This window comes from Saccoglossus kowalevskii, chromosome 15 (assembly GCF_978046115.1).
Source record: "Saccoglossus kowalevskii chromosome 15, keSacKowa6.1, whole genome shotgun sequence".
NCBI lineage: Eukaryota > Metazoa > Hemichordata > Enteropneusta > Harrimaniidae > Saccoglossus > Saccoglossus kowalevskii.
This window is the reverse complement of record NC_140655.1, coordinates 18,082,437-18,100,931: the sequence shown is the minus strand read 5'-3', so window position 1 is coordinate 18,100,931 and position 18,495 is coordinate 18,082,437. Positions and strand designations below refer to the sequence as shown.

Here is an 18,495-nt window from a genome sequence, read left to right as displayed (position 1 = left end):
AATACAACTCAGACAATTTCTGATATTCTCATCCAGATCATGTGTCATGTGCGGAAAATAAAACCTGGAACGTTGAAAATCTAAACCCCCTTCTTTCCCAAGATCATGATAAGACCTATCTTATCATGAAGTCCCTCCTTGGCTACTTGACGATATTCTGGTGGGAGGACTAACTGGTGGTGTTTTTGTTCATTACTATCAGTACGTTGACGATATAATACACTCACCTCTAAACAAGAGGTGGTCCATTCCTTCAGCATTAACTGCACATCTGCACTTTCATTTCTCCTTTCTGCAAAGTTAGGGTACTTATTCTGTTTGATATAATGGATGACTCTCCCTATTGTAAGGTCTTTCTGTTGATGTTGCCATTCTTTCATGGTGATAGATGGTAATGTTCTGGTGCCTTGAGGTGAAAGTGGGTCCTCAACTGTTCTGGGCACTCCATCAGGATCTCTGCACACTGACTCAACTAGTGGTAGCGATTCCTTTAGAGCTTGTCTGTAGTTGACGCTACAACTATGGTATTGGCAAATCGCTTTGATGGCATCTTGTAAGACTTCTTGACTGACCTCTCTATGTTGGTCACCTAGATGAGGTTGCTTTGAGAGCCCATCTGCATCACTATTTGTTCTTCCCGGTCGATAGTGAAGAATAAAGTTGTATGTGGACAATGCTGACAACCATCTATGACCAGTTGCGTCCAGTTTAGCTGTGGTCATCATGTAGGTTAACGGATTATTATCCATAACCATCTTGAATTGATTACCATAGAGATAATCATGAAACTTATCTGTAACTACCCATTTGAGGGCCAAGAACTCCAACTTATGTGCTGGATAGTTTCTTTCTGAATTAGATAAACTTCTTCCTGCATAAGCAATGACTCGCTTCTTTCCCTCTTGTTCTTGACATAACACTTTACCAAGTCCTGTGTAACTGGCATCTGTATGGACCTCAAACAGCAAATCATAGTCAGCGAATGTCAAGATTGGAGGTGTTGTCAGACAATCTATTAGCATGTCAAATTAGTGTTCACATTCCTGTGTCCATTTAAATTCTGGGGGCTGTACGTTTGCACCCTTAGTCTTTTGTCTGCCCTTGCCGTTTCTACCATGTGGTCCTCCAGTTAGAGCATGAAGAGGGGCAGCAATGTTTGAAAAACTCTCTACAAAGCGTCTATAATGTCCGGCAAACTTCTGGTACATTCTTAGGTATAGGCCAAGTCTTCAAAGACTCAATCTTCTCCGGGTCAGTCTGAATACCCTCTGCAGAAACAATGTGGCCAAAGTACTTTACTCTCTCCTTAAAGAAATCACATTTAGAAGGCTTAACCTTCAGTACATATTCATGTAGACGAGTGAGGACAGCTTCCAGTCTTTCCATATGCTCCTCGGGGAAGATGAATATGTGACTCATGAATAACCCCACTGTCCATCATAACAGTTCTCTCAACTCTTTGTACCGTGATAGTTGTATTCTGCAGCGACGTTGTTTGATAGGTGGGCGTTCAGGTATTTCATGTTCAACAGCAGTTGTAAATCCAAGCTCATTCTTGTGCTTAGCAAATACAGGATCAATCCTCTGCAACAGCTCCTGTGCTTGTTCACACTGACTGGAAGTCAATGGGGACTCATTCAAGTCAAAATGCAATGGACCATTGGGAGTCTGACTGTAAGCATGAGCTCGGTAAGTAAGCACTGCATCATTCCCTCTCACACACTGGCCATAGATCTCATGGTAAGAGTTGACCGTGTTCTCTACTTCAATGTAGCAGCCACAGGGGCAACCACCAAACTGCTTGACACCCTGGAACACTCTGTTGATTCAACCACCGTAACATATTTATCGCCAGTTGGACCACCCTTAGTTTTACCACTGACGATAGTTGGCTCAATCTGAACAGGTCGAGGCAAGTTCCCAAGTTACCATCACTGCCTAAGTATTTCTGTCTTGCTCACATGCGGCGATAGGCAGCAGCCCATGCCAAGGATTCGATTTGCTTTCTGTTTGATCCTCGCTGGTTCTTATGATACTGATGACATTGATGGATTAGAGCAGTACCAATAGTCAAGAGCACATGCCGTTGTATTGTATCTGTTAGGTGGAACAACTTATGCCAGAACACTAAACACCTCATCACTTCCAAATACCTTGGTTGGAAAACTGGTATCAACCCCAACGTAACCTAAAAATGAAACCTCTTGACCACCAGCACCCTCTACTTTAAGTTCTGCAATGGGCATGATTGGACAATCAAACAGATGCTCCTTGTGAAATGCCTCACTGATTGTAGTCACCTGTGAGCCAGTATCAACTAGACTGTTACATGATACACCATTAACAAAGGCAGTCTCTTAATTTGGATCCCCAAGAATCTTTCCCAGAAGAGGTCTGACATTACCAAGCAGAATAGGTTTAGTCTCTGGACTCCTGGTACCCAGGAAGTTACTTGTTGACTTAAACTTCTTACTTTGTTGTTCTGAGGTGGGGTTTCTACAGCCGGTAGCTACATGTCCTTCTTGACCGCAATTGAAGCATTTGACGGATTTAGCCGCCTTTGCCGTCGACCCTGCTCCCTTTTATGTTCAGCAACATTCTCTGCACTCTGTCCCTGCCAAGGTTGAGGATGCTGTTTTCTATCAGATTCTCTAGCACTGTCTGGTTGCCACTGAACTCCAACCTAGCTCGTCTATCCTGTAAGGCCTTCACACTAGCAACTAGTTCCTGGTCCATTGTATTGTCCTCTGATACCATGGAAGTGGTTGTCTGGTGTGCTTGGCCCTGCTGTCTTTTAGTAGCAATTGGTGCACTTGGTTGTTCACAAACTTCTTGCTCGGCATCTCTGACAATTCATAACAATTCATCAAAGTCCCTTGCTGCCTCACAATGTTGTCTGGAGATATTTTTAATTCTCTCATCTTGTATGCCTTTCCAACAAACTGTTCGTAGTGCATCATCAACGGCCTATGCAGCAATTCCACCTCACTCACAAGCCCTGTGGATGTCGGACTCAAGTCAACAACCATATGTAGCTATGGGGGTCTCCCTCCTCCTCCTTGCTATTGTAGAACTTCTGTAGAAGTGTGGCTCCCGTATCTACAACACCATATATACCTGCAAGCTTGTGTACCATTGCTTCTATGGTGGAGTCGATTCCCATACGCATAACTTGTGCAGCCTCACCTCACTGATTTGCGAATACAAGTGAACAGTTCCTGGCTGTTTATGTATGCCTTATCTTTCAATAAACAATGTACCTCCTGTTTCCAAGACTCAAAATTTGCGTCACCCTTTGCTTTAGGATCACCCGAAAAAGTAGATACTTGTGATGGGTGTATCAAACTAGCTGGGAGAATAATAGAAGGTGAACCAGCAATCGTGTACTGTTGTCCAAAAGGTGGACTTGGCTTAATATTACCATTACATCTCATCAGTGGAGTCGCTTGTTTTCCAATGTTGGTTTGAGGTGGCGGTGTGGGTAGGCTCATATCAAGCTGTACATCAGAGTCTGTTTTAGTATCACAGTAATCTCATACCCAACCATCTTCAGGAGTTGGATCATTTTCGCAATGTCCTCCTGTGACAATGATGGTGTAACTTGACCATCAGCAGCAGATTCTTCCAATGCAAAATCACCAGATGCACCCATAGTACCACCACTAACTTTATGTGCTGGTGCAAAGTGAGACAACATAGTAGCCGGAACATTAGAAACAGACAACCTCCCATCACCAACCTCCTTAGCATGCAATGCCTTAATGACACTGTTTGCGGTTGCCTCATCCCGATACTAGCATAATCCACAACCTGTATGTCTACCAGTCTCAAAATCAAAGGGTAATAAAAACTCAACAACTTCACCAACCTCTGACAATATTGTCACCATCTTATCCCTATTCAATGATGTAGGAATATGATCAACCATAACAGATGAGGCCACATCTTCAACAGAAATTGTAACTTGAGATGCCATGATGAACGTATAAATAACAGGCAGTATGCACAATAGTTCAGAAAAATTACAGTGCTCAAAAAAAATGAATAACTAATAATATGTAAAATGTTATACATGTACTGAAAGAGTCCTGACCACATGTGCCAAAAAATGTGTACTAAAAATGTTTACTCTAAGAAAATACACTTGTGAAAGTACATTACATGTATTCAAGTGATACAAAAGTCTGCCCACTCCTCCCACGGTGGGTGCCAGAAATACGTAAGCTACACACACAGTAACGGTAGGCTACAAGTAATATATCGGGGCAGTGGGCTAAATGCGGTGCGTGGGGACTCGGGTTCGATAACAAAATACTCAGCTCAGCATTGCATGTTAAGTTAGAATGTTGTATTAACACATAACAAGCAAAAACACAATCGTAATGATCACTACGTGAATACAGTAATACAGAGTAATGTTTCACGTAACGCAGTTATTTCTCAATAAAAGTCTCAATACAAAGTAGAAAATACAATTACAAGTATTCTGTAATGTGCTATCAAAATGTATTACAAGATACTACTCATTATGTGGTTACTATAATGATTAACAGGAATGTCTATGCTCTGTAATGTATAGTGCCACCAACTGCTACAAATATATAGGCCAACACATCAATATGGAGTACTGAAGAGAATGTATGGCATACGCAGCAGGGATCTGCCCACGCTGGTGGGCAATGCAGTCATCTACATACAATACCGAAGTAAAGAAGTACAAATAATTCCTACATGATTACTGAAACAGTATATTCATATAGTATTCAATAATAAAATAACGCTTGAGTTCAACTAATGAATACTAAAGACATCTAAAATACAAAATGTTTTAAACATGCAAGGCAGGTCAAAGTTCCAAATCAGGCATGTAACGTTACAAATATCAACAACAATAGGATACCTCAGAATTAGTTTGGTTTAAGTGAACACCAAAATGACACAATTTAAAGTAAGTATTCAGTATCAATCAAATCAAAAAGAATGGTAGTCACAATATGTATGTATAGTAAAATACACAATCCAGGTGAAGTACACTGGACTAAATAAATGTATATCTGACACAAATTCCTAAATGGAGTCAATTTGTGTAGTTTTCTTGATTTATTCTGCAGATATCGGTAAAATATAGGTAAGGCTTTGGCGAAATTCGAAGGAGCAACTAATATTCTTCAACCTTGTATTTTTTTTTTGATTTTATTTTTTATTTTTTTCGTCTGTTTTTTCGAGTTTAAAAAATGTGAGCTGGCTGGAGCCTTCATCCCTTGTCTATTTCTTACACTAGATACCAGCCGATAACCCTCCCCCCCCCCCCCGCTCATAGAGACTGCGTATTACAGTTGATTATAGTTCCTGGGCTCCCTGTGGTCGATCCACACATGAAAGGTACTATTAAACGGAGTTAGTATCTTCCATGATCCACACAACCACAAATTTCGGAAAACACTTCTGCCAGTCGCTAAATTCTACACAAACACGATTTTTTCTTTCCCAAGAGTTCTGTAACATTCATAATCAATTTAGTTCAGTCTTTGAAAGGAATTCAGTCGATTTAACAGGAGAATCGACCTGCCCATACAGACTGAGAAAATTCGAACATAACACTAAACCATGCTGACCGACACAGGGACGCACAGACTTATTCATTAAACAAAAGTATTCCAACAACATACTATAGATGGCGCACTCACTATAGACCGCCACACTTACAACAGTGCATATGTACGAAGTATCCTCGGGCGGACATCCGGGCATTTTCACCCCCTGGCAACCATCGCGGTGAAAACAAAGGCCAAAAACTCTGAGAAAACGGTATTTTGGGATGGTTGTTTAGACTCCCCTGAACAGTGTAACAAGATTATCTCTACTTGTGTAACATATATAAATTATGTTGTTCAGGATTGCTTCAAAGTTGAGTTTGTGTTGTTTTCTTGAATTTTCACCGGCTCAACCGGTGTTCCACAGCAGCGCGCACCGAGCCCATAGAAATGCATGGTACAGTGGTGCGCGTCTTAACAACGTGGAACGTCTTGTGACGTAGCTCCGCCCGAGGATAACGTACACCGGTATCACAAAGAGAAACACTGTCATTAAGGTTAATGAGAAGTCAAGATCCAGTATTATGAATCACGTTAGCAAATCATACAATATCACACTATTAAAAGCCGCGTTCTAATTTCAATAAAACAATACATTTTATACGCGTTGTAGACGTCGCATGGGACCCACAACTAACGGACGACAATGGTATTTGAATGTCATTGCACTCGTTAAAACGACTTCTTTAGTGGTCTGAGTCTTGAGTTACTGACTTGACGGTGGTGGTATAGTAAATAAACCATTACCCGCTTCAAGGACATCAGTCTACTCATTGAACTCTGTGGTTGAATCTTAGTGTAATGACGACATAGCCATGTACGTTACGTTACTCCCTACATTATTCTAAAATACTAGTATTCAATTGCTATAGACCTCGGTAAAGTTGCGGTGGAACTAGTAACTGCATACGTAAAGCAGGATCTACGATTCAATTAAAGTACAATGTATATTATGAGTTACGATATATATAATTAAAAACGACACAGCAATTATGTAAGATAGTTACATACCTGTTACAGTGTTAAAATCACTCAGCATTCCACACTATCGCTACATGTTGTCAGACACGAACGCCGGATTTGTCCGTGACGCAATAATTGAGGAAGACGGTGAAAATCGTTCTCGTATATCCGTGTTGGGTATGACCGCCGACCTTTCCGTTCACGTGACCCAGAGTTAGCGGAACCAGCGCAATATAAATGTGACCTTGATAATGGGATTCTGTTTTTCCTGAGTGTTCAAATAATAGCTGACATTTTTTGACTAACGTTATGTAATTGAAACACAAGCCACAAGTATTAGATGGCTTACAAGAGGCTATAGTTAATATGGGCAAATGATTTGCTTGAGCCATTGGTAAATTTATGGAATTGATTTTGCTGTGATAATGTATACATGTATGAACAATTATGTGAATATGGTGTTGTGTGTTATAAGAAGTAGGTGATGTCTTAAGTCTTTTGGTTATGTCATTTGAATCAAGAGGGTGAGGTTAAAGTACTTGATCGGAAAGAATGATTATATTTGTTCTTTGGAAGTGAACTTGAATGGCTTATATGTACTTGACTGTGACCCACCCACCACTTGATTGTAATTTGGCCAGTTGCTATTAGACATCACTAGCATGACTAGTTGGAAGACAACCATGTAAAAATAGTGTGAATAAAATAATCGTCTGTAATGAACAAGGAAATAATAAAGTTTTTATTTTTAATTTAAACCAACAATAAACAACAAGTTTAAAAAAAACATTCGAGTAAAAATAAAGTAAAAATAATTGTCAAGTTTAACCAGTAGGAGGTACAGGTGGTGGTTGAATTATCTCGCCTGAAAGAAAATAAAAAAACAAGTGGTAAAGATTATATAAAGGTAATGAATGATTTGAGTAAGGTGTTGAGTAGAGGAATGTTCAATAGGAAGAACATTGTTGAAATGCTTTGGAAATGATTGGACTTTCCATAATTAAATCTTGAGGCACATTGTAAATAACTGGCGAGAGGATGCTGAAAGCACTACCGTGCATTCAAGCATCCTCTCATTGAAAATTAACACAGGTTATGCACATTAACATTATAATGAGGTAAAATTGTGTTGTCAACAGTGTCATGATTAAATCTGGTATGATGTGCATAAAACGACTCATGGTGCAAAAGCACGGAAGACCAAAATGATAGGTGTCACAACCAATTTGGTAGTAGTCATATTGCCGAAAATATTATATCTTGTTGTCTGTATATATGCAGCAACAACAAACTGTACAAAACCAGTAGTTAACTGTTTACAAACATTGTACAAGACAGTATTATAGACCCATATCATGCAAAGTTACAGGGTGTCGTACAAATATACCCCTTACTTTTAGGGTATTGTATGTTCATGCAACTGTCCATTCAGAATGAATCAAAAATAAAGTGGGTGCAAAGAGACTATATCAAATGTAATTGTACTTCATAGGAATATCATTGATGATATCAATCCCATCAGACTGATAGAACTGGTAAAAGTAATGAATTTAACGCATGGCAATGGCGATGTTCCATCTGACATATAACCCAAGTGAATTGACCATGTGCAAAGACAGCATTGTTGGTTTGCATAAGACAGCCCACACACATGCTATAAAGAGTAAAATCCTGGTATGACCAATGACAGGGCTGTAAATGAGTGAACATCAAACCAGAAACATAGAATGTAAATGCATGGACCTGTTTGTACAGAATACCAGTTTATCCCTCATTATTTATGTGGACCATGTTGAAAAGATCTCAAATCATTATAAGGCCAATGAAAAACAAATTTGGTGTTTCCAAACAAATTTGGTGTTTCCAGTATTAGGGTAAAAAATATTGGGTAGTTAGGCAGGGATTTTATGATTTTAGATTTATTTTTTCCCCAACATGTTCAGTCTACATCAAATACAATCATTTTAAACAATTGTTTTTTTACATGATGATATTAATATCAACTTTTGTTCATTTTAGAAAAAGGTACCTCATTTCCATAAAAATAAAATTTGGCCTTTATAACAAATGACAACACATGTCATTGTTTAAGGTTGAGGTGAGTGGCATGAACTGTTGATCGATGGCACCATTTCAAAAATGGCAGCTAGTGACAGCAAAACTTTCACTGATTTACATGTGTATGTAGACATCAGCACAAGGAATAGGGCCCTATCAGTTACTGCCTAATAAATAACAGTTATGTACATTCCTGCTGTGGCCATTTATCTACAATAGCAACATCACAGGCATGATAAGAGCATTTTTGATGTACACATTGCAGCTCTTGCTGTTTCTTGCATGTGACAAAAACCCGCCTAAATCACAAGAAAATTGTAGTGGGCCAAACAATGGTCATGAAAAAGTAAGAATGAGGCCAGCCATCCATGCCAATGTGATGAATGAAATGCAGTTTTTTGCATGGCTTTTTGCTCAATATTATACAGTGTGTGGTAGCCTATATAATCAATGGCGTAGTCACAAATGATTAATGATGATCACATACTTCATAGACAATATAACATTACATTAGTGGGCCACGACTATAAATCATATCCATGCCCTAGACATGGCTACATGTGTACATCCGAGGTCATCATTTTGCCAATGCCATTCTTGCAATTTCATTATTGCTGGCTGCATAGACCAGACTAATGTACAAGTATTTATACATATCGGCCTTATTTTGGTTTTAGATGCTATTTTATTGAGATGCATCGTGACAACTGTGGGGTGAAGGACCGCTAGGTTAGGCAATTGTTACAAGTCGCACCGTGCATGTGCACATTGCACAAATCATACGAGTTCACAGGCCATAGGCCGAGTAAATCGCTGTCCTCATTTATGTACGATGCAATATTTGGCGATTTATTTTTGGCCATTAGATTCCCTGATTCATGACATTATGTGCCAATAAATCCTGAAAATCGGCTTTGCTATGTATATGTTTTGAAAGTTAAACAATAATACAAGCCCCTATATAATTCTGATAAGCGACAGTGTTAAAGGATGTGACCGTCACGAGACGTTGTATTTAATATGGGTACAATCACGGTTACTAGAAGAAGTAACCGTGGTGCAATGCAACGCATACAGCTCGTCTATAATATATTCATTCGAATTCACCCTGCATACGAGCACCGTACATGCTGCAGCCGACCACCGTACGTGCTGCATACGACCACCGTACATGTTGCAGTCGACCACCGTACGCAATGCAGCCGACCACCGTATCGTACATGCTGCAGCCCACCACCGTACACGCTGCAGCCGACCACCGTGCATTAAAGAATGGTTCTATATCATCTAAGAGAAAGGCTGGTTGCTAACTTGTGATCACTTTATATATTACGAGTTGCATTTTTGCCACTATAATCACCTGTTCAATTCCTCTCCATCGCGATATTCAAAACTACTTCATTTAAGATTCATAGGGGGGGGGGTATTCACATTGAATTGGTATATGTGTAGACAGACAACGTGGTTCGGTATAAAACACTGTGAATCATTTGCAAGGGTTAATATTCAGGGTCATGTTGAAATTTGACCCCTCTTTTTTGTGAAAATATAGAATTTTGACCATACTTTTTTTATATAAAAATATATACTTAATATTCACCATTTTAGTCAAAATATAGAATCAATAGAAATAAGCCACCCATAAAATAGTGATAGACGTGTACCCCCAATGTATGTGACCATCGTTTGTTATTTGATGATATTTCGTGAAAGAGAGTTAAAGTAAGTTTTTTATGAAAGTCAACAAACAAGCACAAATTGTTTTCAGGAGTCATTTATTGATAACTAGTGCAACGAAATTTTGAAAGCGCGATGTGAATCCGTCCCAAGATTTTACACTACTCGCAATATTTCAATGCGGAGCACAAATTTGGCACAATGTATGCGCGAAGCCTTTGAACCATTTTTTCATAATCAAAATCCATACACTGAAATGAAAAAAAAAAAACACACACAATAATATTGAAATTAGCGGCTATTTAATAAGTGTGAATTTCACTAACGGTCCCTATGAAGCCAGACAACCTAACTATCAATTAGTATTCACCATATTGTAAATGTTTTATTTATTGACGAACTTTCTATTCATCGTACAGTTCATAAACATGTACATGTATGTGATGTGTATCGAATAAAAATATGTGTTATAAAGACGTTTTTTTTTTGGTTGTAACAATTTCAGACGGCGATTTGCAATGTAACCCAAGGCAAATATAAGTGAATACAATGGTTTGTAGAAATCTGACCGGTTTTCACAGCGAATTGGCTCAACAGCAGAAAACAACCCACCAACATAAGCGTGGCCCAAGGAAGATCTGTACCAAGACTAAAAACAATTGAATTGTATGGCTTTTTTTTTTATTTCTTGCTGAATTATTGAATAGAACTAAACATTAATAAACCGTGGACGCTGAGAACGAGGAACCCACGCAACGTATCTGGGCTCGTCAATTACTGGTATATTCCTTTCCGTCATCGCAGCGCGTAGACGGAGGAGATCTCATGTTCTTAACGCAGGAATCGGCGGCCATTGGCGTTGATGGGATCATATCACTAATTACATCGCCGTAGACGTAGGTGTTCGCGGGTGAACTTCTCAAAAAACAGGTTATATAGTATTTTTTTAAATTTCCTGAAACTACATGACATTGTATGTTTAGCATTCTAGCCCAAAACACGTGTTCTTCAGGCCAAACTCTTAAAAAATAATGTAATCTACTTTCATGTTTCTTCTTTATGGAACAGCTTAGTTATTTGTCGTTTTATTAACATTACCCTGACCTACATATCAAAGATACTTGTCAATAAATGAAGCTTCACAAACAGGTGTACGTATAAACTGAAGCACGCCCTCACAAATCGCGTTTCAAATAAAACACAGAGAAAAAGTCACAGGCTATACAACTACCATATGATTATTTACTAAGAGTACTTATACAGGATTTGGTGGTAGGAGACCTGATGTGTGAATGTAAAATTAAAAGTTGCTCTACTTACTTCTTCGATATCATTGTTGAAATCCATTTCTAGGCACACTGTTTCTAAATACCATTTGATGTCATTCTGTCAGATAAAATGTATAAAAACGTAATTGGAGCTCCGTACAGAGAGGGCGCACTGCGAAATAAACTGGCGAATCCGATAAGTGTTCTCTTGTATTTATAAAAACAACATTTCAATGTGTACAATGTGTGCATATCTCACCTCATTCAATTCTATCATTCTGTCTAATTTATATATTTGTTGTTGACAAACACGACACTCAACATCTGACTGAAAAACAAATTAACATATGTGAAATATACAAATTAGCTGAAGCACCGATTAAATTAAAGTATATTTATTGGCATCAGCGAACAGCGTGATTGTATATTGGTACAATACAATCGTTTTCGACAACTGGAACAAAATGGATGTGTACTCACATATAAGGCAGCAGCATCTGCCAAATTAAAAATAAAATTAATTAAAATTAATCGCCATTTCCTTAATTATTATATATACTTTGTTCGACAACTTTCCCGTTTATCTGATTTGATCAGACGTGTTCACCTATCGTGTTTGATTTTTAGCCTTACTCATACATAGAGCTGCCAGCGACCACAGTTTCTGAAGGGGTGCTTTCTAAATAAAACTGAATTACTGAGTTTCGGACCACGTACGTGTACTAATGAATGTTTTGTGTAGAATAAGTACTAATTAAAATAATAAACCACTGGTAATATATATACGAATATTATATAATCTGTGATTACGTACTTGGAAGAGTCACTGACTTACTTACCAGATACTGCTGTCAAGACCAAGACCAAGTGAAGCACCAACATGAGAAGCGTTATTTTCAACATCATGGATCAGTTTGTTCTGCCGATCACCACGAAACGAATAATGAGCAATCTTCGTAATGATCTCAGAGCATGTCACACTCACACATACACACTCATAAAGACCTGTACACATAAAACATACGTCGAACATATCCTTTTATAGAAACAACATTCCCGCGAGACAAGTTCTGGCATGAATCACCATTTCCGACGAAATTCCGGTATAAATACAGTACATTAGTTAGTTATTCTTTTTATTTAAATTTTTATTAAAACGGATATTTTAAATTTGAGTTCCACCCTTGCGTGTGACCGGGATTATTTTTTCAGACATGCATCGACCGATTTCTGTCACATTATGGGACATCGTACGTGGTTTCTAGCCTGCTATGATGACAATACATATTGTCTTGCTGTTTTTTATTTTTCGTGATCTAATTCAATAAGACAGACTAAAAGTTTGATTTTAAATATCGCACATTGTCAAAATAGCCACTAACTTCAAATAATAAAATATCAATATACTAGTAATATAATTCAATTGAAACAAATAACGAGAAGGTATGTTATAGTACAGATAATTTCGAACCCAGATTAACATGTGGCTCTATATAGGTATCAAGTTTGAATTAAATCTATTCGTGCACAGCCAAAATCCGGTTCTCGAATGTTCGATAGGTTCGATGCGGTTTTAGCACTACCTGCCTTTCGGCCATCTTAAATTGAATTGAATTTACATAAATGCACGTGCATTATGTATAATATGGTGGATAATGTATGCGTGAAGTGGGAATGTGATTGGTCGTTCTAGAGCATTATTTATTAATGCTAGTTAATTAATACATAGTGAAGAGACATCCACATATTAATTTGTCAATGTCGTTTCATTGCACTATTTTATTGCATAGAACTGCCATGGTTCATGGGATGCATATGTGCATCATATACGTAGACACATTATCACCAGGCTATGTGTGACGTCACAATGTTGATGTGCATTTCAGAAATGTATATACCATCACACGTACACGTATATGATATGGCACCGGACACACACAAGCAAGTAGATTTATTTACATACTAGCCATTACACCTGATAATAATGACTTACAAATATAAGAACAATCTGTGGATTGTGCGTATAATGTGTGACCACGATTGCACTGGATCATTCATGCAGAGCATGCTATGCAGTAAACAAAAGCATCGATCAAAGGTCGTTAACAATTTTATGAATATCAATAAGCCTTAACGGCATATGCCGAGTTTTCGCTGAGAGCGAGACGACCACGAGACTTGCATTGCCTTTCAAATTGCGTTTATGTCTCTCGTAATTTTATCTATTCTTGGTTAAGTTTTAAAGCGGAAGGTCGTCGCCTGCGCACGCGTGGGAATTGAGTCCCAAGTGACGATAACAACACACGCTAAAACGCAAAGGTTCATGGGTAGACGCTTGTTTGTAAACAACGACACGCTATGGCCATCTGACGCATGCGCAGGCGACGACTCCCCGCTTTTAAGTACGTGGTAAGCACGTTAACTAAACAAAATCATAGAAACCTATTAAAACTAATAATTGATACCACTAATGTAGTGTCATTCCGGGGTGAATGTATCCATGTTAAAAAGTTTAACGCAATTGTTGCCACAGTCCCCGACAACTAATTTCTGTTTTTCTTCGTTGGTAACAGCAAGACCATGTGGACCCATCAATTCCCCTTCTGCCGCAGTCAGACTTCCCAGCGGCTCAAAAGTCGCCCCGTACTTGCGTACTTTGTACTGAAACGCATCACAGACGTAAATGTTGTCTTCGCGGTCACAAGTTACACCCATGGGTCTCCAGACTTCCCCACTTCCCTTTATGCACTTTATAAAATTCCCATCATTATCAAATACTTGTAAGCTGTCGTGGCGGTAGTCAGACACTATAATCTGCTTTCGGCCATTGGTAGTGATAAACTGTGGAGTGATGAATTGACCAGGACCATATCCCCTTTTCCCGAAGGATTTGATGTATCGGCCGTCATTATAGGCATATATACGAACACAAGCAGCATCGCTGTCGACCACCAGTACCCTGTTATCCACAGTTAAGGATATTCCACAAGGTTTATGTAAATCGTCTCCTCCGAACAGCCGCACTAAATTTCCGTCATCCATGTAAACATATGCACGATTGTTGCCTTGGTCTGTGGCGAGCAATTGACCATTGCGTCCAGCTGCGACGTCGAAAGGTGTGAACGTACCTTTGAGGGCCTTGAACATCACCATGCTCCTGAATTCACCATGTTCAGAAAGAACACATGTTCTGGCATTACCGCTGTCTGCGACAAGGATTTCGTTATTATCAATGACTGCCACCCCCATCGGACGTTTTAGGTGGCCTCGGAATTCAGTAATGGGCCCATCTCCAATGTCTATCGTAACATGAGATTTAAGTTCCATTTCCATTTTCTGTAATAAACCAAATACTATGAGTAATTATCCTACAATCCATATACTTGATGAATAAAATAACACATAAATATAATAAATGAAATAACACATTCATTGTGAGCTACATTTCCCTCTTCTACCATTTCATGCCAACGGCTTTATGAGCTACTGCCGTGTGTGATAAAAACTCACACATCGAAGTAAGTTATAATTATGTATATACATATGCGTTGTCAGGTGAATACCATGATTCTTTTAAAAGTCAAGAGGCGTGTAACAGATGTTCATAATTGAGAGCAAATACATCTTCGCCAGCCAAGGTTTCTTCATTCGGTGATCGTCTCGCCAATGCAAGTAGCCAACGTACTAGTATATTTAAGTGCGCCCTCTCTGGCAATACTTGAGATATTTTCTCCATAGCATTGACCAATGAAATTGTTCGTTACAGTTGCACCACGAATAGAATTGTACAGCAGAAGACTCTCTTCCCGGCCAGAAACTGCCATTTTGCAATATCTTACTTGTAGGATAAAAATCCAATTAATTAGATTAATTCAATCTATAAATTATTTAAGTTTTTCCATTTTCAATATGCTACACTACTGTATGAAATAATGATATGGAATACAAATAAGCATTTGGACAATCACAAGACTGTTAATACTGATGTATTATTCACTCGACAGAATCACAATATCTACAAGCCACAAAAAAAACTATCTACAGGGAAATCCCCATCTCAAAACGAGGCATTTGAAAATAAAGAAACTGTATGTCTCTGGGGTAAGAACAGATTTCAGTATTTTGAACAGACAGATACATGCTTGAGGCAAGGAATCATTGTCGGGCTTCGTATTTTGACCAACTGTCGTTTTACTAAGCCAACTACTGATAACAAACCTGGCAAAAGGGAACTCTAGAAAGGCCGCCAAAATTACATCGGCGATTTATATTTTTGCTCCTTTTTAATTTAACCTATTAATGTGTCCTCAATTATGATGTTTTCTGTTTATCTAAGTAATTTGCCGTGGTTAATTAATGTTTACTTGACAATTGTGTTAAAACACCAATTTACAATGGTAACCAGTTTAATAAAGTGACAACATCATAAAAGAACCGAATGGGTTAAATTACAAAGAAACAAGACACGTTATGACAGTCAGAATTCGAATCGAACACAGATTGAGTTTTGTTTGGGAATTCAAGTATATACCTTAACAATCGAGTGTCTCTCGTCGCCTTGGAAACAATAGTGCCGCAATAATGAATATTTTAATAATTTAACTACTCATTCAAGTATGAGCAACATTTAATATCTAGAATGCGCCTGTTTTGAACCTACCTGATTACCACATACTATTTGAAATGAAATTAAATTTCAATACGCTTTTACGACGCATCAATCCGAACGTCAAAACTTCAAGTCGGCCGTCTGAATTCAAGCCTTATTTTAATCTTAACGCTTTATACGAGCTGTTGCATGTAGGATAAAGAGGTTAATTACCGGCAACAAGAAAATATATTTTTTGCTCTGGACAAATAAATTCTAAATATTGGCATGAGCTTATTATCAATCTAATGTTGTCAACATCGAGACAAATGACGTAGTTGACTAAAAGTTAATCATTTCTGTTCACACAGAAATTCTGTTCTCATGGTTGAGAACATGTATGTCAAAGTGCAAATCGTTTTGTGACTTCACACAATATGGCGGATGTGAATTTCCCAAATCATTGCATAACGTGTGTTTATTTCAACGACAGCCATACTGTGACAACACAGACACGATATATATATATATATATATATATATATATATATATATATATATATATATATATATATATATATATATATATATATATATATATATATATATATATATATACATGTATATATATATATATATATATATATATATAAATATATCCGTGCGTTGGAGGCAATTAGTGAATAATGAGTCCTTGTTGCACGGTCCTGCTATTCCCCACTATGATACTGGCTTATGGTTTTACGGGAGTCATCTGTAATACTATAATTCGTTTCCCAGAAGCCACATACGTAAGCCACATCTATAAGTTATACAAACTGGACGTGAAACACGTGTCACAGAAACTTACCGCTTATATGTGCTGGGGGTAATGCCTGAAACGTCTCACGATTTGCGCGTGCGGTGTTACCGTGTACCTGTTGATGTTTGTGTTGAACCTTCGACTAAAAGCAGGTCTGTGATAAGCACGGTCCAAACGCCAGTTGTCCTGAGAAGGAATACGAAATCTGTCTCACGGTTTACCGTATCGGCGAAACAATGAAGGTCACTTAACGTAATGTTAATAAATTTCGAAAAAAACGAGATCGAGTACTAACTTAAATTTAGTTGATGAAAGGTCATACACACACACCAGTTTGTCCAGCCCTCACGATTCGTATCAAAATGAATCACACTTATCAGTATTTGTTTTCAATTGACCTTTACCCCAAATGACCGTGTGTCCATGGTGTCAACCCCCTAACAACACAAATACACTATTCATTTAACGCATTTCTGCTAAATAATCTTGTAATAATACTAAATTTCACTCATTTTTGGTATATTGAATCTAGTGGTAAAAGTATATTGTTTTGGCACACGCACAGATGAACAATGGGCATACTGGTTAACTGGAACATCCGACGTCAGTTGTCTCCCGTAGCTGCGTACTATTTCAGGTCAAAAAAGATGTGTTCATATCATCTCATAGACTCTCGTCGTACTGTGATGTTCATAGTACAGGTACTGTTGTGGTAGGGAGCGGCAGTTTAAGCTGTTGTTTAATATTGCACCTGAAAAGGAGAACTTGACAGAAAGTTTAAAAGTTGTCATCATCATTTAATTTCTCCAAGGATTATCAACATTATTAATTAACATAATCATTACCAGATTAAAACTTAAAGCGCGGTGGTCGTCGCGCAGCGCGTGCTGGAATTTCATGTAAATAAACAATGTATTTTATACGCGTTGTATACGTCGCCATGAGTCACATATCGAACAGGACGCGGCACGACGACTGCCGCCCTTTAAAAGCATACTATGTTTACGGCTAAATCTAAATAGAGTCTTTGTACATGGTCTGTTGAACAACGCCAAACAAATAGAAAAGATCGATTGAAATGTCTCTCGTAGTTATTCCGGCCGGTTATGCTCCCAAAGCAGTTTGAACACTTAAAGTCATAGCCGAACAATCTCCATAGACACCAATACATTGTTATGTTGACAAGAATACCCGTATATTTCTCGAAGAATTGTTAAAAATATTTAAGGTATCCACACATCGTGCGTTTGTTTCACGTGTGCTCGTGATGATCGTTCGCGGATTGTTTGTGTGTGTGTGAAAATTAGTAAACAATTTCAGTAATAGTTATTACTGTGTATTATGTATTAATCAGCAAATAATAATGTTCAGTGGTCACAGCTGTTACACTCTCGGCAACTTTGTCCATGGAAAGGCGCTTCCATAATGGTGTGATACTTGCATTTCACTGCGTCATTGGAATAGGGCATACTTCAATAAAAGTTCACGTTTTACTTCTTATGACACTATGTGAGTATGCAGGTAAGATAATTTAAGCCAGTGTTT

At 38.2% G+C, this 18,495-nt stretch overlaps 3 protein-coding genes across 3 annotated transcripts in view; all 3 read right to left on the bottom strand.

Moving 5' to 3' along the window:
* Window positions 1-6,729, bottom strand: part of LOC144356525 (uncharacterized) — a 31,656-nt gene extending 24,927 nt beyond the window's left edge. Inside the window, exon 1 of the mRNA XM_085508490.1 lies at window positions 6,606-6,729. The gene's annotated coding sequence lies outside the window, so the exon portion shown is untranslated. The remainder of the gene's footprint in view (window positions 1-6,605) is intronic.
* Window positions 6,730-10,373: 3,644 nt separating this feature from the next.
* On the bottom strand, window positions 10,374-12,567 carry LOC144356659 (uncharacterized). The gene is made up of 5 exons (XM_085508321.1): window positions 12,400-12,567; window positions 12,041-12,057; window positions 11,820-11,888; window positions 11,613-11,678; window positions 10,374-10,543 (listed from the first exon to the last, which is right to left on the bottom strand). Exons 1-5 carry the CDS (start codon window positions 12,464-12,466, stop codon window positions 10,454-10,456), a joined length of 309 nt encoding a protein of 102 aa, XP_085364447.1. The 5' UTR covers window positions 12,467-12,567; the 3' UTR covers window positions 10,374-10,453.
* A 782-nt stretch (window positions 12,568-13,349) lies between these two features.
* Window positions 13,350-14,893, bottom strand: LOC144356515 (uncharacterized). The gene has a single exon (XM_078011217.2). It carries the CDS (start codon window positions 14,891-14,893, stop codon window positions 14,039-14,041), a length of 855 nt encoding a protein of 284 aa, XP_077867343.1. The 3' UTR covers window positions 13,350-14,038.
* Window positions 14,894-18,495: the final 3,602 nt, after the last annotated feature.